The 20,168-nt window shown below is 38.8% G+C and overlaps 1 protein-coding gene across 7 annotated transcripts in view; it reads right to left on the reverse strand.

Annotated features, from left to right (window-relative positions):
* The window catches only part of CREM (cAMP responsive element modulator), a 39,451-nt gene that overhangs the window by 14,374 nt on the left and 4,909 nt on the right, over positions 1-20,168 (reverse strand). For 5 of the 7 annotated variants that reach the window (XR_005103590.1, XR_005103591.1, XM_037382851.1 and 2 more), the window contains exons 2-6: positions 19,891-20,001; positions 19,123-19,246; positions 6,736-6,827; positions 6,448-6,593; positions 607-795 (exon numbers count right to left, since the gene is read on the reverse strand). Coding sequence is in view for 5 of the 7 variants with exons in the window: in XM_037382851.1 (XP_037238748.1) it covers positions 607-795; positions 6,448-6,593; positions 6,736-6,827; positions 19,123-19,246; positions 19,891-19,931 (592 nt within the window). In the remaining 2 variants the exon portion in view is untranslated. Of the gene's footprint in view, positions 1-606; positions 796-6,447; positions 6,594-6,735; positions 6,828-19,122; positions 19,247-19,890; positions 20,002-20,168 lie in introns of those variants that run through there. The other 2 variants (XM_037382852.1, XM_037382854.1) reach the window with 2 other exon arrangements.

Raw genomic sequence — 20,168 nt, forward strand, 5'->3', positions numbered from 1 at the left:
ACAGGGCAGGGGGTGGGTGGGGGGGAGGAGGGGAAAAAAAAAAAAAAAAAAAAAAAAGTAGTTCTGCATACACTACAGTCAGATTAAAGAATTCACTATTCACAGTTCAATTCACATGTGTACATACATTTTATAGGATCTACAAAGTGTTCTGTGACAAAACTAGTTTCAGTAAGGGATCTCCTTTCTAATAACTACGAGTCATAAGTTGCAAGAAAATTCTGCCCTCAAGATATCCAAAGAACTTTAGAACTTCTGTTTTATTACAATTGATTAACTGCTGAAAAAAAAATCAGTTTCATATGCATCCTCAGCATCTCATTTCAAACTGTAACAGCACCTTTACTGCAATTAAACATCTCTCTCAAAGTCTGGACAACAGAATTCAAAACAGAAAGTGATTTTATACTGTTATTTCCTTCTCATAACTTTTTAAGCTTTAGTAGCAGCTGCTTTACTGAGCAGAGAAACAGTCTCCAAGACTGTCTTTCATCTTGTTATGCATAAATATTTTAATAGTGCAATAATGTCAACACAAAATAAAAAGCCTTTTAAGAAAAATTCTTTATGTGAAAACCCAAAATGCAGTAGACTAATAAAACATACCTTGAACAACAACTTGGCTTCCAGGAACAAAAAACTGTTGTGCGCCATCAGGTGATTGTCCTGCATATTGCACAATGGTAGCACCTGGTTGAGGAGCTCCTGAATTTGTCATTGTTAAAGTCTGTAGTCCATGGGCACCATCAGAAATTGGATTAGAAATCTGGACTGTACCACGTTGAGTTATAGTAACTAAACATAAAAAGGAAAAATAAAGTTAAGCAATAGAAAGAAACAGAACACACGTTAAAATGCCCATCTGCCTTCTTAAAATAAAGTCTGATAGGACCCCTGGTCCTCTCCTTGCTTAAAGGTCAATCGTACAATAAAACTTTCATAATGTTAATACTGATTTCCACAAATATAAAGCCTATTGTGTAGTATATGGCACGCATGTAACAGATATAAAGCAGTATTCCACGTTTTCTCCCTGTGCTTCCAGAAACGTTAACTCTCCTAAAATAATTTTAATACCAGAGCAAAATAATTTTAATACCAGAGCTCCTAGCTACACAGAGTCATTGTTGTTTTTAAACACTAATGTAAAAATGTTATTAAAAACAAAAAAAAAGAAAGAAGACAAAGGAAGAGCAAGTCCTCTGAAACTCACAGTTCTTTCCTTAGTGTAAGAAAAAGTCTAGCCCAAGTTGCACAGAGAAGTACCCGCTCAAGCAGGTCCGTGTCTGCCTTACCCTGGGGGCCACAGAGCTGCACACAGTACTCCCTGGGAGGTCTCACAGGAGCCAAATAGAGGGGCAGAATCATCTCCCTCGACCTGCTGACACTTCTTTTGATACAGCCCAGGATGCAACTGGCATTCTGGGCTGTGCACACACATTGTCAGCTCACATTCAGTTTTTCATCCACTGGTACCCCAAGTTCTTCTCCACTCTCAATCCAATCACTGCCCAGCCTGTTTGGGATTGCCCTGACTCATGTGCAGGCCCTTGCACTTGGCCTTGTTGAATTTCACAACGTTTGCAGGGGCCCATCACTCTAGCCTGTCAAGGTCCCTCTGGATAGCATCCCTTCTCTCTAGAATATCAGTGACAACACTCATCTTGGCGTCATGATGTTAAATAATACTGGTCTGAATACAACCCCCTGAGGGCCATCATTTGTCATTTAGTCTTTTGAGTGTGACCATTCAGCGAATTCCTTATCCACCAAGTTTTCCACCCGTCAAATCCATGTCTCTTATGTTAATTAAAATACTCCTGGAACTTTTAGATGAGAACCTAATTCCCAAGAAGTAACAAAATTCTTTCTCCCCCAAATGAAATTTAAACTACAAACACTGTATTTAAAGTGGTCTGAGATGGAACAAGTCATATATAAGTATGGATTCAGGACTGCAAACTCCTCTGATTTCACTGTCAGATTCACAGTATTTGATGACATTCTTGAAGGTTCAGCTCTGGTTATCTGCATACATGATTTGTTAGACACCCATGTGAGTTTTGGAGACAGCTGATTTCAAATGTTCTGTCTTGACAACAGTAAGTTACCTTCAAAGTACATCATCAGATAATAAAACTTCCAAGAGCACTGAGATACTAACAGTTTATTAGTAAATTAGACAACAGTAACTGATTTTTTCAGAGTGTAGTAGTTATCTACCAAAATTGCCAAATCAGCTTATTTTTGGGGAAAATGGGGAATTCCTCTCATGCTGAAGGAAGCAGAGCCCTACCTGAAATACTGGAACAGGGTTCAGCATGGATCTTCAGTCCTATCCTTGGAATGGGGAACATGTCACGTAGGAACCAGCTGAGCACAAAGGCTCCATAAGGCATTAAGGAAGGCCAGGCTGGGGTAGGGTGTGGGGGTGTGTGGAAGAAAGAACAAAAGAGCAACATGATGCTTCAGTTGGCCTCCAAAGCAGAAAATGCCCTATTTTGGGGCAGGGTGGAAGAGGGAGAAGCAAGAAAAATAAATAGTCTCCTCTATTCTTCATGAGATCCAGAACAAAAGCAGGTTCCCAGCAGCATGCGAGCTTCCCAGCAGGGTTTGCACCTTTGCCTCCCAGAGGAGCTATACACAGCTGAACTCTGCCTCTCACAGAGTTAGCATCAAAAACTGTACGTCTACACCATCATAGTACCAAACCACATAAAAAAAGTCCATTTGGGTTCCTCAGCAGTAAAATATCAGCACAGAATCATACAAGGTTCTTGGCTCCACGGTAAGCCTGGGTAAACAATTATGTCACAACTGCCCTGCAATTATTCATTCAGATCTCAATCCAGTACTTGACAAACAAAAGTGAATTAACTCCTGCAGCTGCCTCCCTTACAGGACTGGGTCTTGCCGTATTAACAGAAGACGACACTGCTCCCACTCCATTCACTGTCCTGATCCCAACCACGGCACAGACTTCTGTTGTGCTGGAGCTCTACTGGAAACTGGACTTTCTACAAAGAGTGTAGGACTTTCCTGGAGAGTTCCTGGAGTTGTACATCATGCAGGTGGATGTACCTAAGTGGCATCTTCTTTTCCAGCTAGGACTGAAAACAATACTAATACCATTCTCTGAGTATGATTAACAGCTCTAATCAGAAAAATCTGTTCTTTCTTTCCTCTCCAAAACTGGGAAAAGCAACTGAAGGTTTTACCCCAAAAGATTTCCTAATTCTCCCATTGTTAAAAACCTGTCCTAGGACAGCAAGCAACCCAAACAGATGGCAGAAGAACTAGTAATTTTAATTTCCTCTGCATTGTTTCAGACAGAACATCACGACATGCACAAGTAGGCAAAGGGCTCGGAGGGAGTGGCTGATTCACACACTCCAACTGAACAAACAACTCTTGCATGGTTAGACCACCACCACAGGTGAGGCAAACCAGTTGGTTTGGGTTTTTTTCCCAGTATTCAATAACCAACATGACAGAACTACAGCCAACAGAATAGGTTTGTAGTCAGATCACCCTAAAAGGCTCCTATACAAGACACCACCTTATGCAAAACTATGCATTGCCCTTACAGAAAGATAACACGTATGTTGACGGAGGTAACTGGGAAAGACATTAAATCTATCTGGTCCTGCCTGTCAGTCTATCTGCTTCCTTAAGCGAAAGCCAAGAAGCTCAGAGGAAAAAGGTATTTGGAAACCATGGCAACATACCATTTTGGCTGGTAAAAAGTACAGAACAGCCATTGATGTTGCTAATAGAAAAAAATATATTTATTTTTCAGAAAAAAATACTCATTAAGTTCTTCCAAAAGTCAGTCATCCCAGACATCCAGACACCAACATACAGTCAGAATTATCTTTTCAACTAAACTGCCTTTGCTATGCAGGAATAGAGAGAACAGTAGAGAAAACAAGGAAACAGCAAACATACTAACATATGGTATCTGTTTTAAACTAGGGCACAGTATATATGGCTGTAGTGACACTGCAAGACCAGTTCTTCATTGCCATGGACACTGTACAAGCTTAATGCATAAGCTGCTGGATGCCTGCACCAGTAAACCCGTACAATCAGTGCTGGCCAAGAAGAGAGCAGAACTTGGATATACTAGTGATAAGTAGAAATAAAGAACTATTGACAGAAGACATAAAGATAACAGATACATGTAGTGACCTGCATCATATCCAGACTGGAATCAACACAGGAGATGGAGCATCCCATGCTGTGTTCCTGGTTTTAGCTAACAGTAGTTCCTGAGGACCACAGTCAGCCAACGGGCTGGCTGCTCAGAAATGGTGCAAATCTGTGCCTTATACACCTAGAGGACTAGAAGTCAACAGTCAAGCTCTCTTTGGTAAATTTCAAATTAAGACCCCCTCTACTACAAGGAGATGACCATCCTTGCTACCTCTTGGTACCAATTTTTCCTAACCAGAACTAGGGGAGAACACAGAGACTGCACTGAAGCAAAAGATGTGTGATATTTTAACTTGTAGAGTTGAAGTTAAGAAAAAATAAAATCAAATTAATGAACTAATAAATTAGGTAAGAAAGAACATTTCCAGGAAGACAAAGTGCTCAAAACAAATTTTTTGAGCCACAATCAGGAGAGTCCATGAAGGCTGACATTACATGCTGAAGTATGCCTCATTAGGGCTGAGAACCTATTTAACAAGTTAAATTACCTTAAATACACAGGACGTTTTAGGTACGAGTACAACTTAAAGAAAAAGCAGCATAAACCAGAAATCTATGCTTGGCTCATGTGAAAGCCAAGTTTAAATTAAGGTAAATAAGATTTTATTAAATTTTTGTGGACTCTTAATTCTAGCACATTGTTGGTGATGCTCTCTTTTTCTTGATTTTTCAGAAGTATCTAATTGAACAAGAAAGCAAAAATGGTGAATTTCATTATTCTTTTATACGAACTCTGTCACTATGACTTATAGCTATGTTCCAATTAAAACATCCTCAGTTAATAATCACCACCTGCAAGACATTGCTAGTAAAAGTACAACTCTGGTGTTCTAGAGCAACCTATGATGAAGAAGCCTGAACTCTTAATTGTTTAGAAATCCTAAAGGTTTGAAGGCTCACTAGAACATAGTACAGACACCACAGCACTTCTTTTTATGCCTTGAAATTGCCAAATTTTTTAATTTTTAATTTTAACTAAACCTCAGCCAAACCAATTAAAAAATAGAAGTAAACAATTTAATTTGGTCAAGAATACCTGCCAGATTCTGTACTGGATCACTTTAATTTAGTATGACCACAAGTTCACAGAAGAGAGCACTTCAGATGCTGGACATCATGAAGCAGACATTATGTCTATAACTTACAGAAAGGGTAAGAAAAGCAGTTCAGAGGCCCAAGTAAAATTACTGTCTATAGTGAAGGGGTAGATAATATTATAGACAAATTCTGCTTTCTCAGGGTTGACGATTACTTTAGTTGCATACATTAAAAATAACTGAAGAATTCTAGAGGGTGACCAGAACACATATAAAAGAGGATAGAATGGCCCTCTAGTTGTCATTGCACTGTTTTAACAGACTTCCTCTGTTCTTTCATTTCAGGAAGAAAACTCACAACATTTCTTTTGCAATTTTCCTGTCATCATTATCAAAAGGGAAGATACCTGCATTTCAGTCTGTTGACACATGAAAAGGCATGAAAAAAAACCCACAACCCAAACAAATGTAGGAGTGAAGCTTTATCCAATATATAACAGAAAAAAAAGAGTTATTAGAAAGTTATCCCTTAGATGACATACGATTGTGCCCAAAGCAGCTACGGGGAGCGAGTTACGTGATATTTTTAACATAAACGAAGGTATTAAACCCACAGGTCTACAGAACAGAAGCATGAATCTTAACTTTTAACTTGCATTTGGATCTATCAGATGTTGGATGACCTGAATTCAGGTTAATACTTAGAGTGCTCATACTTGATAACTAGGAGAGGAAAAGACATAGTTCTTTTAAGAAAGAAAATTCAAAGTTAAGAAATAATTTGATGCTCCACCCTTACAGTTAAAAAAAAGCCTGTCGCTAATTGTCATTCCATATAACAGACAGCACTAATACATACCAAATCACAGTAACTGGAAACTGCAGTGATTTATAACACTAAACATTCACATAAAACTGCCAACATTTTTCATTTCACTTGAGCCTCACCTTCACATTTTTCATGTATACAAGTTCTAGGACAAAATCTAGCAACCAATCATTACAAGAAACAGACTGAAAGTCTAACACACCCATGTTAGAAGAAATCAAATATAAAAATTGAAACTGTTTGGAAATACAGAAGTTTTCATTCTTCTTCACCAAAATCAAACATGTCTACTTAAATATGGAACTCAGAAACAAAGGTGTTCCTATATGTGTTCTACAACATCACATAGTATCTTTGCAAACATACTGTATTGCCTTGTGTTAGTATGGTACAGGCTGGTTGGCACGTCCATTGGAGAAATTCCAGAAGGTGCTCCTTCATCTTCTGACTTTTCTTCTTCTTCAATCTTTGGTATTGCAGGAACATCTGATGAAAGTTCATTCAAAATTTTTCTAAAAAAAAAAGTAAATTATTTTATATATTTGAAATTCCATATCCATGAGAAAATTAAGTCACTGGCTTTTCTCAGACAGATTTGCTAAAATATATAAGCTGCCTTCAAAAAGGAGTAAAACCAAAATTAAAAGCCCTTACCGGTATGAAGGCCTTCTTGAAAGTATTTCCCTACGTTTTTGAGAATCAGTTATCCCTTCTGATTCTGCAGATTCATCTGCAATCGATGCTACCTGTAATAGCAAAGTTTCTGAAATTCGTAACTTCGTTAAAAAAAAAAAAAAAAAAAGAAAGAAAAGATTGCAACAGAGTAAAAGATTATATCTAAAAACTCCTTCCATGTTTGCACACAGGAAGTTTGTGCACTTTTTTATCACTAATTGTGATCTTGGCCTTCCTTTTTCCAAAGCAAATCACAAATTATGAGGTTAGCAACACATAGCCACTTAGATGACATCTTCCATTTGAAAAAGAAAAAAAATCAAAGTGATCCAGGTTACTTTTTTGTGAATGACACCTACAAAAACTACTGAAAACAGATGATTTAAGTATAATATAATATACAATTTAATTAGCTTTTAAACTGAAATTAAACATTTGAAGTATGGAATATTGCACTAATGCAATAGTCCATCACCTTAAATAATAGTATACAATACAAAAGCCTCTTCACAACCACACAAAAGCTATTTTGAAAATAAGTTTATTTAAATATATACATTTATTACACTACCAACACATATTCATAAATACATATACATCACTTAGCAACACTCTGCAAGTTTTAGGAACCCCTGACAAGTCCACAATGTCTCATTTTCTCAGACCTTTATTAGCAGTGTTTTCACAGGTTCTTTTTCTCTTAAAATTACCCAAGATGACATTAAGGCCCAGAACTGAATCACACTTTACCAGCAACTATCTTATTACACATGACTGAAAGCAATTATTGAACAAGAAAAACACACTATTTTCTTGATTCATTCAATTTCTCCGAACTACTGGTGTCTAAGATTTCCGAACTGAAACACTGCTGTAAAGTTAGTGTGGAAAATGACCTTTTCACATAAAGACAGACCAGACTGCAGTTTCAGACTCAGCACCGTGTTAAGCTAACACTGAACCAACTTGAGTTATGTGACTAGAAGACTCAAGTGTTTGACCTGGGTGCAGCAAAGCCTTCCCTGCAGCTCAGGGAAGACAAGAAAGACCTCTAGAACTAATGCAGCTGCCAGGCCTGAGTGCTTGGTGCTAGAAACAAAACCTGCTTGACCTCATCAGAAAATGGCTGGAAGGTTCTGGAAATTTAAAGGCCTGGGTCACCCCAACTCAAAGAACGCTTGAAAGAACTACAGGTTATTGCAGAATGACATTGTCTCTTCACTTGTTAGTTTTATTACATTCCAGTTCTGTGTAAAAAATACTTAATGTAGCCTCATTTATTTATTATATATATATTATTATTTAATGTAGCTGGGTAATACATAGGAAATAACATTAAAACTCTACACCAGCTTAACAACAAAGACCACCTAGAAATCATGAGAGGTACTTCTGCATGTCTATAGATGTATAGCCCCAAACCAAACCAGAGCTGACTGACAGAAATACAAAAGCTTCAAGAAGTCCGTAAGCATCCTTTCGCGGGATGGACCAATGCTGAACAGCACAGTGATGTTCTGAAAGGCATTTCTCTCCAGTGCCCTATGGCAATGTGCTTGTCGATCAACCTTCAAGCCTCTGGCATACATAAACCTTCCAAACTAAGACAGTACTACACAGGCAAAAGCCTGGGCATCCTATCTCAAAACAGAACTCTCATTCTACAGGGGGAAAAAAAATAAAATAAAAATCTATTTGTCTCAAGACAAATAGCAGGAAAGCAAGACCTTAGTGCCTTGAAATGTTCCCATTCCACTAAGGGTTATACCAATAGCCACAACTAGTTTGTCAAGATGGCCAAAGCCAGGAACAGTCATACTTTGGGAAGAAGGTAAGGAAATCACAAGATGATTTAAGCATTTTAATGTGGAAGAAGACATTTTCTGCACGAAACTCCGAAAGTTGTAATTTCCATCAAGACAAAGATAAATTTAGCATTTCAGTTTGTTCCGATAGCAAGCAACCACATTCACAATGCTAATCAATGGAAACCATTGTCATTTTCTCCTGGACATCATTCAGACTTCAACTTTAACATATTGCTCTGCATTTGAACAAATATAACTTTGAGCTCATGTTAGTCTGCCAATACATTATACATTACAGGGTGGTGAGCAAGTAGAAAAGTCAAATAACAATATGAACAACCTTCCTACAAGTAAAATGACAGTAACAGAACAGTAAGGAACATTACATAGGTAAGCATTTTTTTCATCCAAAAAGCAACAGCATTACAAGAAAAAATTTTGAGCACCTTCTGGTTTAAAGCTACAACTGTTTGAGGGAGAGGTCATGCAAGTTTTAATGTCAACCTTCAGCATACTTTTTTTTTTTTTTTTTAAACTGATATAACTTCCCAAGTTCCCCACTGTCTGGCAGAGACAGGATATCAAGTTAAAGCCAAATTATCTGGAGGAGATGCCAGGTGGCAGGATAGTACCTAAGAGGATCACAGAAGGCTGAACAACCTCTGTAATGGAGTCTTTTACAGCATCTTCAAGTCCTTCTTATAGAATCACCTTATTTGCCATTAGCATGCTCAAACATAACAAAAGCGAAACCCTGGAACCAACTAGTCAGTATTAATCGGACACAGCTTCCCTGTCTCTATTCCTCTGGCAAAAGGAAGACAGACAGAGTTCACTCAGTACAACAAATAGTTGACTTCCACTCCCCTAAGATGACACACCAGCAGCTGGCAAGAGAATCCTGCGAAACTCCTCCTTCTGAGATTTGGAGTGAGACCTCTGTTTTTGCCTCTAAGTTCTGACTATACTGACTTGAAGAAAAGCATTGATGGAAACTGGGAACGACTATAATATGTTTACCTGATAAAGTTCACTCTGGTAAATTACAGTTAGAATTCTATTTAAAAAATATTTATTTTGAATACTCTGATTTTACTTCAAATTTGACCAAACCCAACTCTCTTAACATCTACTGCACCTGTTTCAATAGTGATCTAGTTTCAATACCTCACCAGGTCCCACCATCAATACCTACAACTTACAAATAAAATATTCAGTATCTGGCCAAGGTTTTATTCTTTTTCTCAAATCTCTGAGATAAATGATACTTCCATACGCCTTTGTATCTATTACACTTGAAAGCTACTAAGAAGTCTCAAACATTAAAGATAGCTTCTCAAGAAGACTGACAACACGTCTTTTCTTTAACATGTTGATGACTGCAGGTAAAACAGTTCACACATAACAGGTGTATAGTCTCCCTTACTAGAGATATCACTTCTATTTGCAAAAAGCAATTCGGTTGACATTTCACAATCAGGTTTTAAGAAAACTAGAGGAAAAGCATTCCTAGCTACAAAGAATAACACCAATGGGAGGCCAAGTCAATTTCAAAACACTGTAAATTCTTTCTCTCTAGTCTTTTTCACTATTTAAAAGCTGTGAAAACTCTTAAGCATTTTGCACTGGTCCCTGTTTTCATACAATGGTTTGGGTTGGAAGGGATCTTAAAGATCATCTAGTTCCAACCCCACTGCCATGGTCAGGGGCACCTTCCAATAGACCAGGTTGCCAAAAGCCCCATCCAGCCTGGGACTGAACACTGCCAGGGATGGGGCATCCACAGCTTCTCTGGGCAACCTGCTCCAGTGCCTCACCACCCTCCACAGTTAAGAACTTCTTCCTTCTAGCTAATCTTAATTTAAATCTTTGAGTTTAAAGCCATTACCCCTTGTACTATCACTACACGCCTTGACAACAAGTCCCTCCCCAATCCTTCCTGTAGGGTCCCTTTCAGTACTGGAAGGCCACTACAAGTTATCTCCAGAGCCTTCTCTTCTCTAGGCTAAACTCCAACTTTCTCAGCCTGTCCTCACAGCGGAGGTGCTCCAGCCCCCTAATCATCTTCATGGCCCTCCTCTGGACTTGCTCCAACAGATCCATCAGCAACTTTAAACATGTGACGATTTGCCAAACAAATGTTTATTTTGAGGTTGCTCTTATTTTTGGTCTTTACATATCCACACCCACAAAAAGCAATAGCAGATGCTTTAACAGGGCCTGCTTAAATCAACAAGGATTCACTTGAATACAATATGTTTACTTACATTACATCTTCAAAAACAGAGTATGAGATATTTGCAAATTTATGAGTTTGTAGACTCATTAGAAACATGTTCACAGAACTTAAGAAAACTGAAAAACTGCAAGATATGCTGAAGAAAGGGCATGTTATTACACAAATTTGCTGTTGTGTAAGTTCAGGGTTCCAAGACACAATTTCTTAAAAGATAAACAGGAAGCATTAAGGAATCGCTACACAATGCTTGTAGAGCTGCTACTGCTTGGCAGTTTGCCACCTTCCCCCCTGCCATTTCCTGCACCATACGAGTATATTTTGCAGCACTGACTGGTAGGAATGAAGAGAAACTAAAGATGGGGTTGAGAGGAAGAGTTATGAGGCACCAAATAATTCATGAAAATGTAACAATAGAAGAGCTAACCTGAACAGCTAGCATGTGTGGTGACTGAATGACTGAGGGCTGTGTGGCTTGAATGACACCCTGGACATGAACAGTTTGACCAAAAGGCAACTGCACTAGCATTACAGCTGGGCATACTCTTCCAGCACTTGACACAGCTACAGAAACTTGCAAAAATTACAATCATCGTGTTTAAGTAACATGCCTTAAGACTTCAGCAAATGCTTTTAGAAGTGATGCTAAAACAAACTGGTTTTGATGCCACATCTAAAATAGCTTAATGTGTGTAATTATCAGACGTAGAGATAAACTAGTTTTATCAAGTAAAAGTTTGGTGTGTATGCCCATTCCAAATGGTATGGAAAGCTTAAAATTGTCCCCTAACAAACCGTAAATATATTTTTTTTTCCTTCCTCCAGGGACTTCATTATTGGTTTTTTTTTTTTAGTTAAAAACAACTCTAAGCTACCACACACTAAATTTTCTCTCACTAGCATGAAGGTTAGGAAGAACCTTAAGAAATGTTACAAAAATACCAGTATTCACTGAAGTAGTATGGTGCTGCAACAGCATACAGGGCAAAATGCTCTTAATAAATTAAAAAAAAAAAAAAAAATCCAGACCTGCTTTGGTTTTGCTTTGTTTTAGGCAAGAAGTTATGCTTTTCAGACAGATGTCTCAAGAGATCAGAGCTTTTCAGACAGAAAAAAAACCCTGTTCAATAAAGCAATGCATGGCTTTGTAAAGTGATTTAGTTTAATAAATTCTCTTTACATATATGTATTTATACATCAAGCAAAACAGAGCTGGAGTGTATCACTGCTTCAATACAACAACAAAATAAAGAACAGCTGAACCTTATTTAAGCCTAGCACAGCTCAAGAAAGTGTTCTGTTTAAGAATAATCCGATCCCTTTTTCTGATGACATTTTAAGAGTACCCACAGCTTTCCTCGGCTCTTGGCTCTCAGCTATCAGTACTGAGGATGAATGGGTTAAGAAACAGTTAAAACAACTACAGGCTAAGAAACAGTTCAATATTTATGCTATTACCATTAAGTCTATTAACAGAAACAAATACTGAAGCAAAAGGAAAACACTATGATTGATCCCAAGTTCTGTGTGATGAAGTATCTCTAAACTCAGGAAAGAAGGAGAATGGCAAATATTAATCATACAATAAACAGGGATTTTTCCAAGTAAACTGCACAAAAAAACCCTTATTTCAATATTCTGCACACACAAGAATAAACCCAGACTTATATCTAAAATTCTGGTATTATTCCCTTCATAGCTTTATTCTCAGCCCCCAAAGGTATCTGATATGAGCAGTAAAGGTAAAAAGAAATGACAGTGAGAAGAAAAACATGATGAATGCTGCCTACAACAAAAGAAAGTTAAAGGAAGTTTTCTATTTTTCTGTATTTATACTGAAGGCTTGGGTTTTTTTAATTTCAAATATTAAAGACTCTTTCATTCCTGATCCATAAACCATGGCTTGTCCATGAAACATTACTTTCTTGAGGCAAAAAAAAAAAAAAGTTTTGTTACTATTAAGATGCATTGCTATCAAAAACCCCAGATGTTGGCTCCAATTAACTTAAAGAAACAATGCTTCTAGGAAACAGAGACAGGACTTTGTCAACATTCACTATGTAATTGTTCAATTGTTATAGGAAACTGAACCGCTTTTCAGGAAATAGAACAATTGAGGGCATTTCTAACCCTGAAATGGAAACAATCATTCTTTAAATGGCATTAAATAGCAACATGTAAATAGGACATACAAACCTTCTTCCCAATAGATAAAACAAATATGGTTATCAGAAACAGATATCTGAGTTTGAGATCTAGAAAGTCTTGAAGATCCAAAAAGTATGACCTATTTTGTGCCAAAGCTGACATCATCCTAAACCCAGACTTCACAGAAAGACCATAAAATCATTTAAGGTGGAAAAGACCTTTTAGATCACAGAGTCCAACCGTAAACCTAACACTGCCAAGTCCAACACTAAATCACGTTGTAGAATGTTAACAGCCATTAGGATATTACATGCAGAGCAGCTGCAAATAATTTTATCACATACTTTGCAATGGAGCAAATCCAAATGTTTACAAAGCATGCTAGCTTTTCAAAATATTACAATCACAATTTCACCAAACCTTCTGATTTACTACTATCTTTGTGAGAGCTGCAACCTGACACAGTATGTATCAGAAAGAACTTTCTGCATACAACCACACACAAAACAGTACAAGGTAAACAGTTTATGAGTTTCTTTTTAGTACACAATGGGTCAGGCACAAATAATCAGGAAGTAATCCAGTACTCAAGATTAAGAAACATTACATTCATTTAAAAGCTCCTTATTCAGTATAAGCACAGAAGAAAAAAAAAGAAACACTCAGCTAATACCCTTTTAGACTAAAGTTTACAGTATCACAGGAGAAATTGTTCCCATTAATTCAGATAATAGACTAAATGGGGGTGCAGGGTTAAGGGAAGTGGAGACAGTAATATTTTAAAACTGGATCAAACCAACAGTGATTTGTTTCTTCATTTGTATCTCTTTTAAACAGCTCCGTTTGGTTTGATCCCTGTTTGCTGAGTTTCCGCAAATGTTGACAGGACAAGAGGAAACGGCCTCAAATTGCACCAGAGGAGGTTTAGACTGGATGTTAGGATTCCTTTTTATTAGGTTTGTTTTCTATAACCAAGACTGAAAAAGATCTTTCCAATTTCATATTTGGCGTCTCCTTTTATAAATTATTAATTATTTATTTATTAATAATGAGAAAGTATTAGTATTTTTTTTATTCACATTTCCCTTTGCTTTGTTTTAAAATTGCATATTCCCGTGTTAAGCAAAACACTAGAACCTTTTGACGCTACCATGCATAAATGCTGACTGAAACGAACTTGGCAAAAACCCTACTTTCTGACATCAGCGATGAGCAATGCTACCTTTAACATCATTACTTCAACGGCTGTCTGGCACAATGGCTGGAAACAATCCACAGAAGCGACTCAGGAACATAGCGGGTGAGGGGAGGCTTAACACATTAAACCCTTACGCTGTTTAACCAAGTGCTATGTCCCTGGCAATGGCAAAGAGACTTAAGATGCTGAAATGTCCTTCTGGGTTCTATCCTTTTAGGTAAGCAACAGCCAAGTCTAATAGCTTCAACAAATAACAACCATGCGTTCTGCCACAGCAGTACGGTCCCATACTTCATACGGTTGGAAATATAAGTGCTCCCTCTTCCAAGAGGGGAGAGAAAAGTAGCCAGCAAAAAAAAAAGACCATGAACTATCTTCATACTGAGGCACATTCTTTCAGAGAAAGAGGTTATTCATCAGTTATCTGACTTCAAGATGCCTTGTCCATCTGAACAATTACTCTGTGGATGTACGCACTCCTGTCACCCAATGTCAGATAACTTCTCCCTATCAAAGTACTACAGATACGAAATATGCAGTACACAGCTCCACCTAATTTCTGTCCCTGCTGTAGAATCTAAACAATACAAGGTCTCCAGAAGTAAAGTAAAAGTACTTTTGAAAAAGGCAAAGGCAAACCCATCCTGGATTCATCTAATAAAAGAGCAAAGGACTCACCACACTCAGGCACCAAGTAGCCTCTATGAGGAAAAGCTGAAGGCAAGGAAGTTTTGGTCAACTCCAAAGCTAATGCCAAAAAAGCTGCACACAGTTTTAAGGAAGACAAGGTCAGACTGACTGCAGCGATTTGGTGACAGCATACCCTTGAGGAAGCACAAAATGGTAACAAGGCTGCAAGCTTATAATCCTCAAACACCAGCTTTGCTAAATATCCTGGACTCGCATTTGGCAGGCTGGTTTTAGAGCTGCAATGGCCTCGCAAACTTCTACAGCACTCAATCTGTTGGGAGCAAGCTTTAACACAAAGTTTTAAGCTGAGAGCCCACAAGGAGAATACCTTTTAAGTGCTAAACCTCAGCAGTCCCAGCTTGCAATGGCTGTGCACTCCAGGCTCTGGAAAACTCCCTCTGCTCTCTGACAGCACCTCTCACACTGTAACTCCTGACCCATGTTCAGTTCATGGCCAGCACCAAGGTGTCAACCAATGCTATCTCAGGCCAAGACAGCGGACAGCTCTACTGATACAACATGACAAAGTTCATAAAAAAGTGATTCAAAGAAGAACCCATTAAGGATGTAAGATTAAAAAACCAACCAAACAAAAACAAACCCATAACTGAAAGTATTTTTGTCAAATCTGAAAAAGGTCTTAAGTACATTGCTCTTACGTTGATAGTTGTATTTTGTGCAGCTGAGCACAGGGCAACACAATGCAATATGGACTCTAGAAATCCTGCAAAAGGTATGTCTAATTTCTCTTTGAATATCAATGCAGATGTAACTGTTCCAAGACACAAGTTTGACTGTCATCAACATTATCAGAATATTCCAATGCAAATTAACTTCCTTTTAAAAACAGCCCTATATTTATTAATCTAAGTTCTGTGCATGTGAGACAGAACCCATGGAGCCCCATCTCAAAACTGGCTGAGAAATCTTCCACTTTGCACTTTTGTTCTTCCTTGAAGAGAAGGCATCAAACTTGTGTACAGGTGTTCTGTACACTTCCAACAGCTTCTAAAGACAATGACCAAATTTTTTACAAATTTGTATTTTCTTACCCAATTCTTTTGGTGGATGGATCACCAAATTAATACCGTGTCAATTCCCTTAACTGGCTGAAAGTAAGGGATGCAAGAAATCAAACTATAAATGCCATCTTATTCTGCATTAATTTATTTTATTTTTAAAATAACCCTTTAAAGACCGCAAGTGTCGATTTTGCCTCAATGGATGAAATAGGCATCTCATTTTTGCTAATGCCTAATTTACTAATTTTTGCTTTTGCAGAAAAAGTAATTTTATTTTCAGCACCAAAAAACTGCATGAGTATATAGCAGTATCTATTACACAAGCCAGGGGAAAAAAACAAAAACAAAATTATATTCGCTCTACTAATACTGTATAATAAGTACTCCTTAGCATTGCAGGTTAGTGCATCACACCACAGTGCTCCAGCCCAGACATTCTTACTGTCTCCCCTCCCTTCCAACAGAAGAGACTACATTAAGAATGCTTCAGCACAAAACAATGCAAAACAATGTCTGCCGTCTAAAAATTACCACCTTATTGAACACCTTTTCCACCTTTTCAAAACTAAATGGCAAGTATTTCTTTAAAAATCCTGAATTCCAGAAAAGGGAAAAACAAAACCACAAAAAAACCCACAAAACACCCACCTCATATGGAGTTGCATCCCTCAGCATTTTGCTAGTCAGTCCCTGGCCAGTCATAATTAAACAAAAAACCCTGAGCAAATAAAAAACTGTGAAATGCCGCCTCAACATAAAAAATCTCCACCTTTTTTACTGTGAGGGCAGTTAACCACTGGCACAGATGCCCAGAAAGGTTGTATAGACTCCGTCCTTGAAGATATTCACAACCCAACTGGACAAGGCCCTGGACAACCTGCTCTGGCCGTCCCTGCTGGCACAGGGGGTTTGGACTAGATGATCTCAAGATGTCCCTACCAACCTCAACCATTCTGCAATTCTTTGATAATAGACAGAAAACTACATATTGAGTATTGAAAGAGAGCGTATTAAAATGCTTTATTATGACTGAACAAAACCAAGGTTGAACAAATATTTGTCTGGAAAAAAAAAAACCAAAACAACCAAGCAACAAACCAACAAAAACAGCCTGAGATGTTTGAAAAGGAGCCCTCATTTTCAGTGACCAGGCATCCTTTAAGTGGCTGTCTTCTCTTAACTGCACTGCTCCGGAGGCCAAAAAGGGAGGAGCTATCCGTGCCCTCTGACACAGTCAAAATCCACAGGCACTGACCAGCACCACAGGCACAAGTTCCTCAGAGGCACCCCGGGTTGCCTGTCCCGTACCAGCAACATCAGACAGATGTTCCAGGCGAGGTCCGGGACCCCGCAGGGGTTAACCTCCCAGCGCCCGCCTCTAGCCCCCACCGTGGCACAGCTTCTCACCTTCTAAGCCTGCCAGGCAGGAATGAAAACTAGGAAAGTCCTCCTCATCTTAAGCCAAAGAAATGTCAGGACAAGGCCTTTCAGCAATAAACTTTCCCTTCAGGGCCCGTTTCACCAAAAGAAATGGTGCGACAGTTGAGCCTCAGGGTGGCAAGGGGGTGGGCAGGGGCTGGCAGCCGCCCCAGGCAGGGGGGCAGCCTGCGGCAGGCCTGTCTGCTGGGGGCCTGGCTGCTGCACTGTTTCAGTGCCACAACTCCATCAACCCCACTTTTCTGGACAGCCGAGGAGATGGACACAGACTCCAGCTATGGGCGCCCAGCAGCTCTGACGGGTCCAGGGCAGCTCTCTGGGCCGCCGGACCAAAAAGAGGGACCCCCAGACGTACACTCCAGCCTGTTATCCTGAGCCTTCAAACTGAAGCGTGTGTGTTTCATTTCAGTGCTAACTGACCAAGACCCACCATTACTTCAGTTATTAATTTTAACTGAAAGTCCTGAGACCCACAGCCAGTACAGCTGAACCTTCACACACTCTGCTCAAGCACTAAATGCCAATAAACATAGAAACTTTTCCCTGGGGACCCGGCAGAAGCCATCCTACAGCATTAGTGAAAGCTTTGTCTCTAAATCAACATTACGCATCCTAAGGGACAAAATTCACAGGTACTTTGCAGAGACTACTACACAAGCCAACTGAGTTTACATGTAAATCATCCTTGTAAAGTTTAAATGCAGAATTTGAACAGAGCTATCAAAGAAAGAACAAGTAAGAGGATGACATCAACTGAGCAAACCAAATAAAATTCTTGGTTTCATGCTCCATTCTCAAAGAAAAAAACCCTCAAACAATATTCCCAATGCTGTAGGTATCAAAACCACAACAAATACCATAGCTAACAAAAATAACAAGTGTTTATAAATATTTTGCAGTTTATTTTGTGTCTGAAGACACAGCAAAAAGCTGTATTCAGTCTTGAAAATATACCTATAATGTAAATCAAGTTTCTAACATACCAAATATATGGCATCAACACTTACTAATTTCTAACTTCCGATGATGAAAAAATGCTGTAAGATGTTTTTTAAAATCAGTTCCCTTATTTCATAAAGGGGTTTTGACGATCCTTCTAGAGAGTCTATACAGCTTTCTGAAGCCATAAATCTTCATACTGGCAAGAACACTATTTCTCTCAAGTGCTGAACGTTTCAGTGCGTATTTTTAATGTCTGAGAATTAGCACTATGTCATTTTTTATCCATTAACCAAAGAAGAATCCAGGTACAACTACCATACAGAACATACAGAGTATATTTTCAGACCTCTAGACACTGTCATTGGATGCACAGGGATGAAACAAAACAAGCATACATTAAAAATGTACTTGCAAGAAGATGAAACATGTTTGGTACAAAAACTGGAACTAGTAAAGAACCATGCTTACTTTTATGCATTTTTCATTTTTCTTATACAATACCTCTTCAGGGAACACACATTTTAGGTATGTTTGATCTTTCAGCCACCCCAGCTCTCCATGACACTATTCCCATCTCCATAATAAACACGACCATCTTGGAAAAGTAGGGGGAAAACCCCACTAAAAACAACAACAAACCAAAAATGTGCCTACTGATCACTCTGAAAAGCCTGGTCTCCTACAGGTGTTACCCTTTAACAGACCTCATGTTATATCAGCCCTTCCTTAAATACTACAGGCATAGTTTTCAGTATAGCTTTGCTATGTTTTTCCTATTTAATAACAAGACTTACAGAACATGGGAACTCCAAACTGATAATTTAAAAATCATAGCAGTTCTGAATACTACTTTATTGATTCTTATATTTCCACATTTTGACTTACCTCCGATCCTCGGGAAATCTGACTTCGGCCTGGCTGATTCTGAAGGTGACCAGCATCTCTCTCTGGCATAGAATCAACTGCATTGTCATCCGGTTGTGATTCAACCATTTCCATGGTCATCTGCCTAAAAGTAAGCACATACACATCTAAATAATGCAGTACAAGGAGGTATATCAGCAGGCACTGATGGAGAAAAGAGCAATTCCAGACCATTTTATATTTGGAGCAGAAAATATACAATTTTTTTCTCAAAACTATCAGATTAACTGATGTCCTTTCTTCCCGTTCCCCCATATTAAAATACTCCTTAATATAGCCACGAGCTCTAAAACAAGTACTTTGGAAAGCTGCAAGGAGAGGCAGTTCTGGAAATGGTTCTCAGGGGAGGGATAAGCACAGAATCCCTGGGTCCCGTGCAGTGTTGACAGCAGGACTGGGGGTGCAGCACTCCAGAGTGGACCACCAGCACTGCCCACAGCAGGTCCCTTGTGCTTCACATCTCCCACAGCACAAGGCTCAAGCTGACCAGCAGCCATGTGCCGCTACAGCCCTCTCAAAACTCCTGAGATACCAACCCCTGGCTGGGATCTACACTTCAATTGTCTGTGAACTACTCTGGGCTCAAGACCCACAACAATTCTTGTTTTGCAGATTTAAAAGTAGGGTAAGTTTCATAGAAGAATAAGCAACTCCCTGAGCCTCAATTTATGAGTTTAAACTCCACCAAGAAAGCTTCCAAATATATCTGCTACATAAAAATGCAATTACCTGATGGTTGCTTTTCCGTATTTCTTGGCACACTTAGTCATAATGGAAGGTGTGTTTTAAAACAGAAGTTTGGCTCTCTTTGGCTCCCTTTCTCTCCTACCAAACCCTGCACTGAAGGTGCAACATTGAACAGGTGATGTCACAAACATTGCCATGGCAACAGGTCAGTTTACAAACAGAACAGACAGGATAGGGTCAGGCAGAGGCAGGCAGAATGCCCTGTGGGCATGCTCCCACCCACACAAGTAAACGCGGCTGCAAAAGGAAGGTGCGATATA

This window comes from Falco rusticolus, chromosome 4 (genome assembly GCF_015220075.1).
Source record: "Falco rusticolus isolate bFalRus1 chromosome 4, bFalRus1.pri, whole genome shotgun sequence".
NCBI lineage: Eukaryota > Metazoa > Chordata > Aves > Falconiformes > Falconidae > Falco > Falco rusticolus.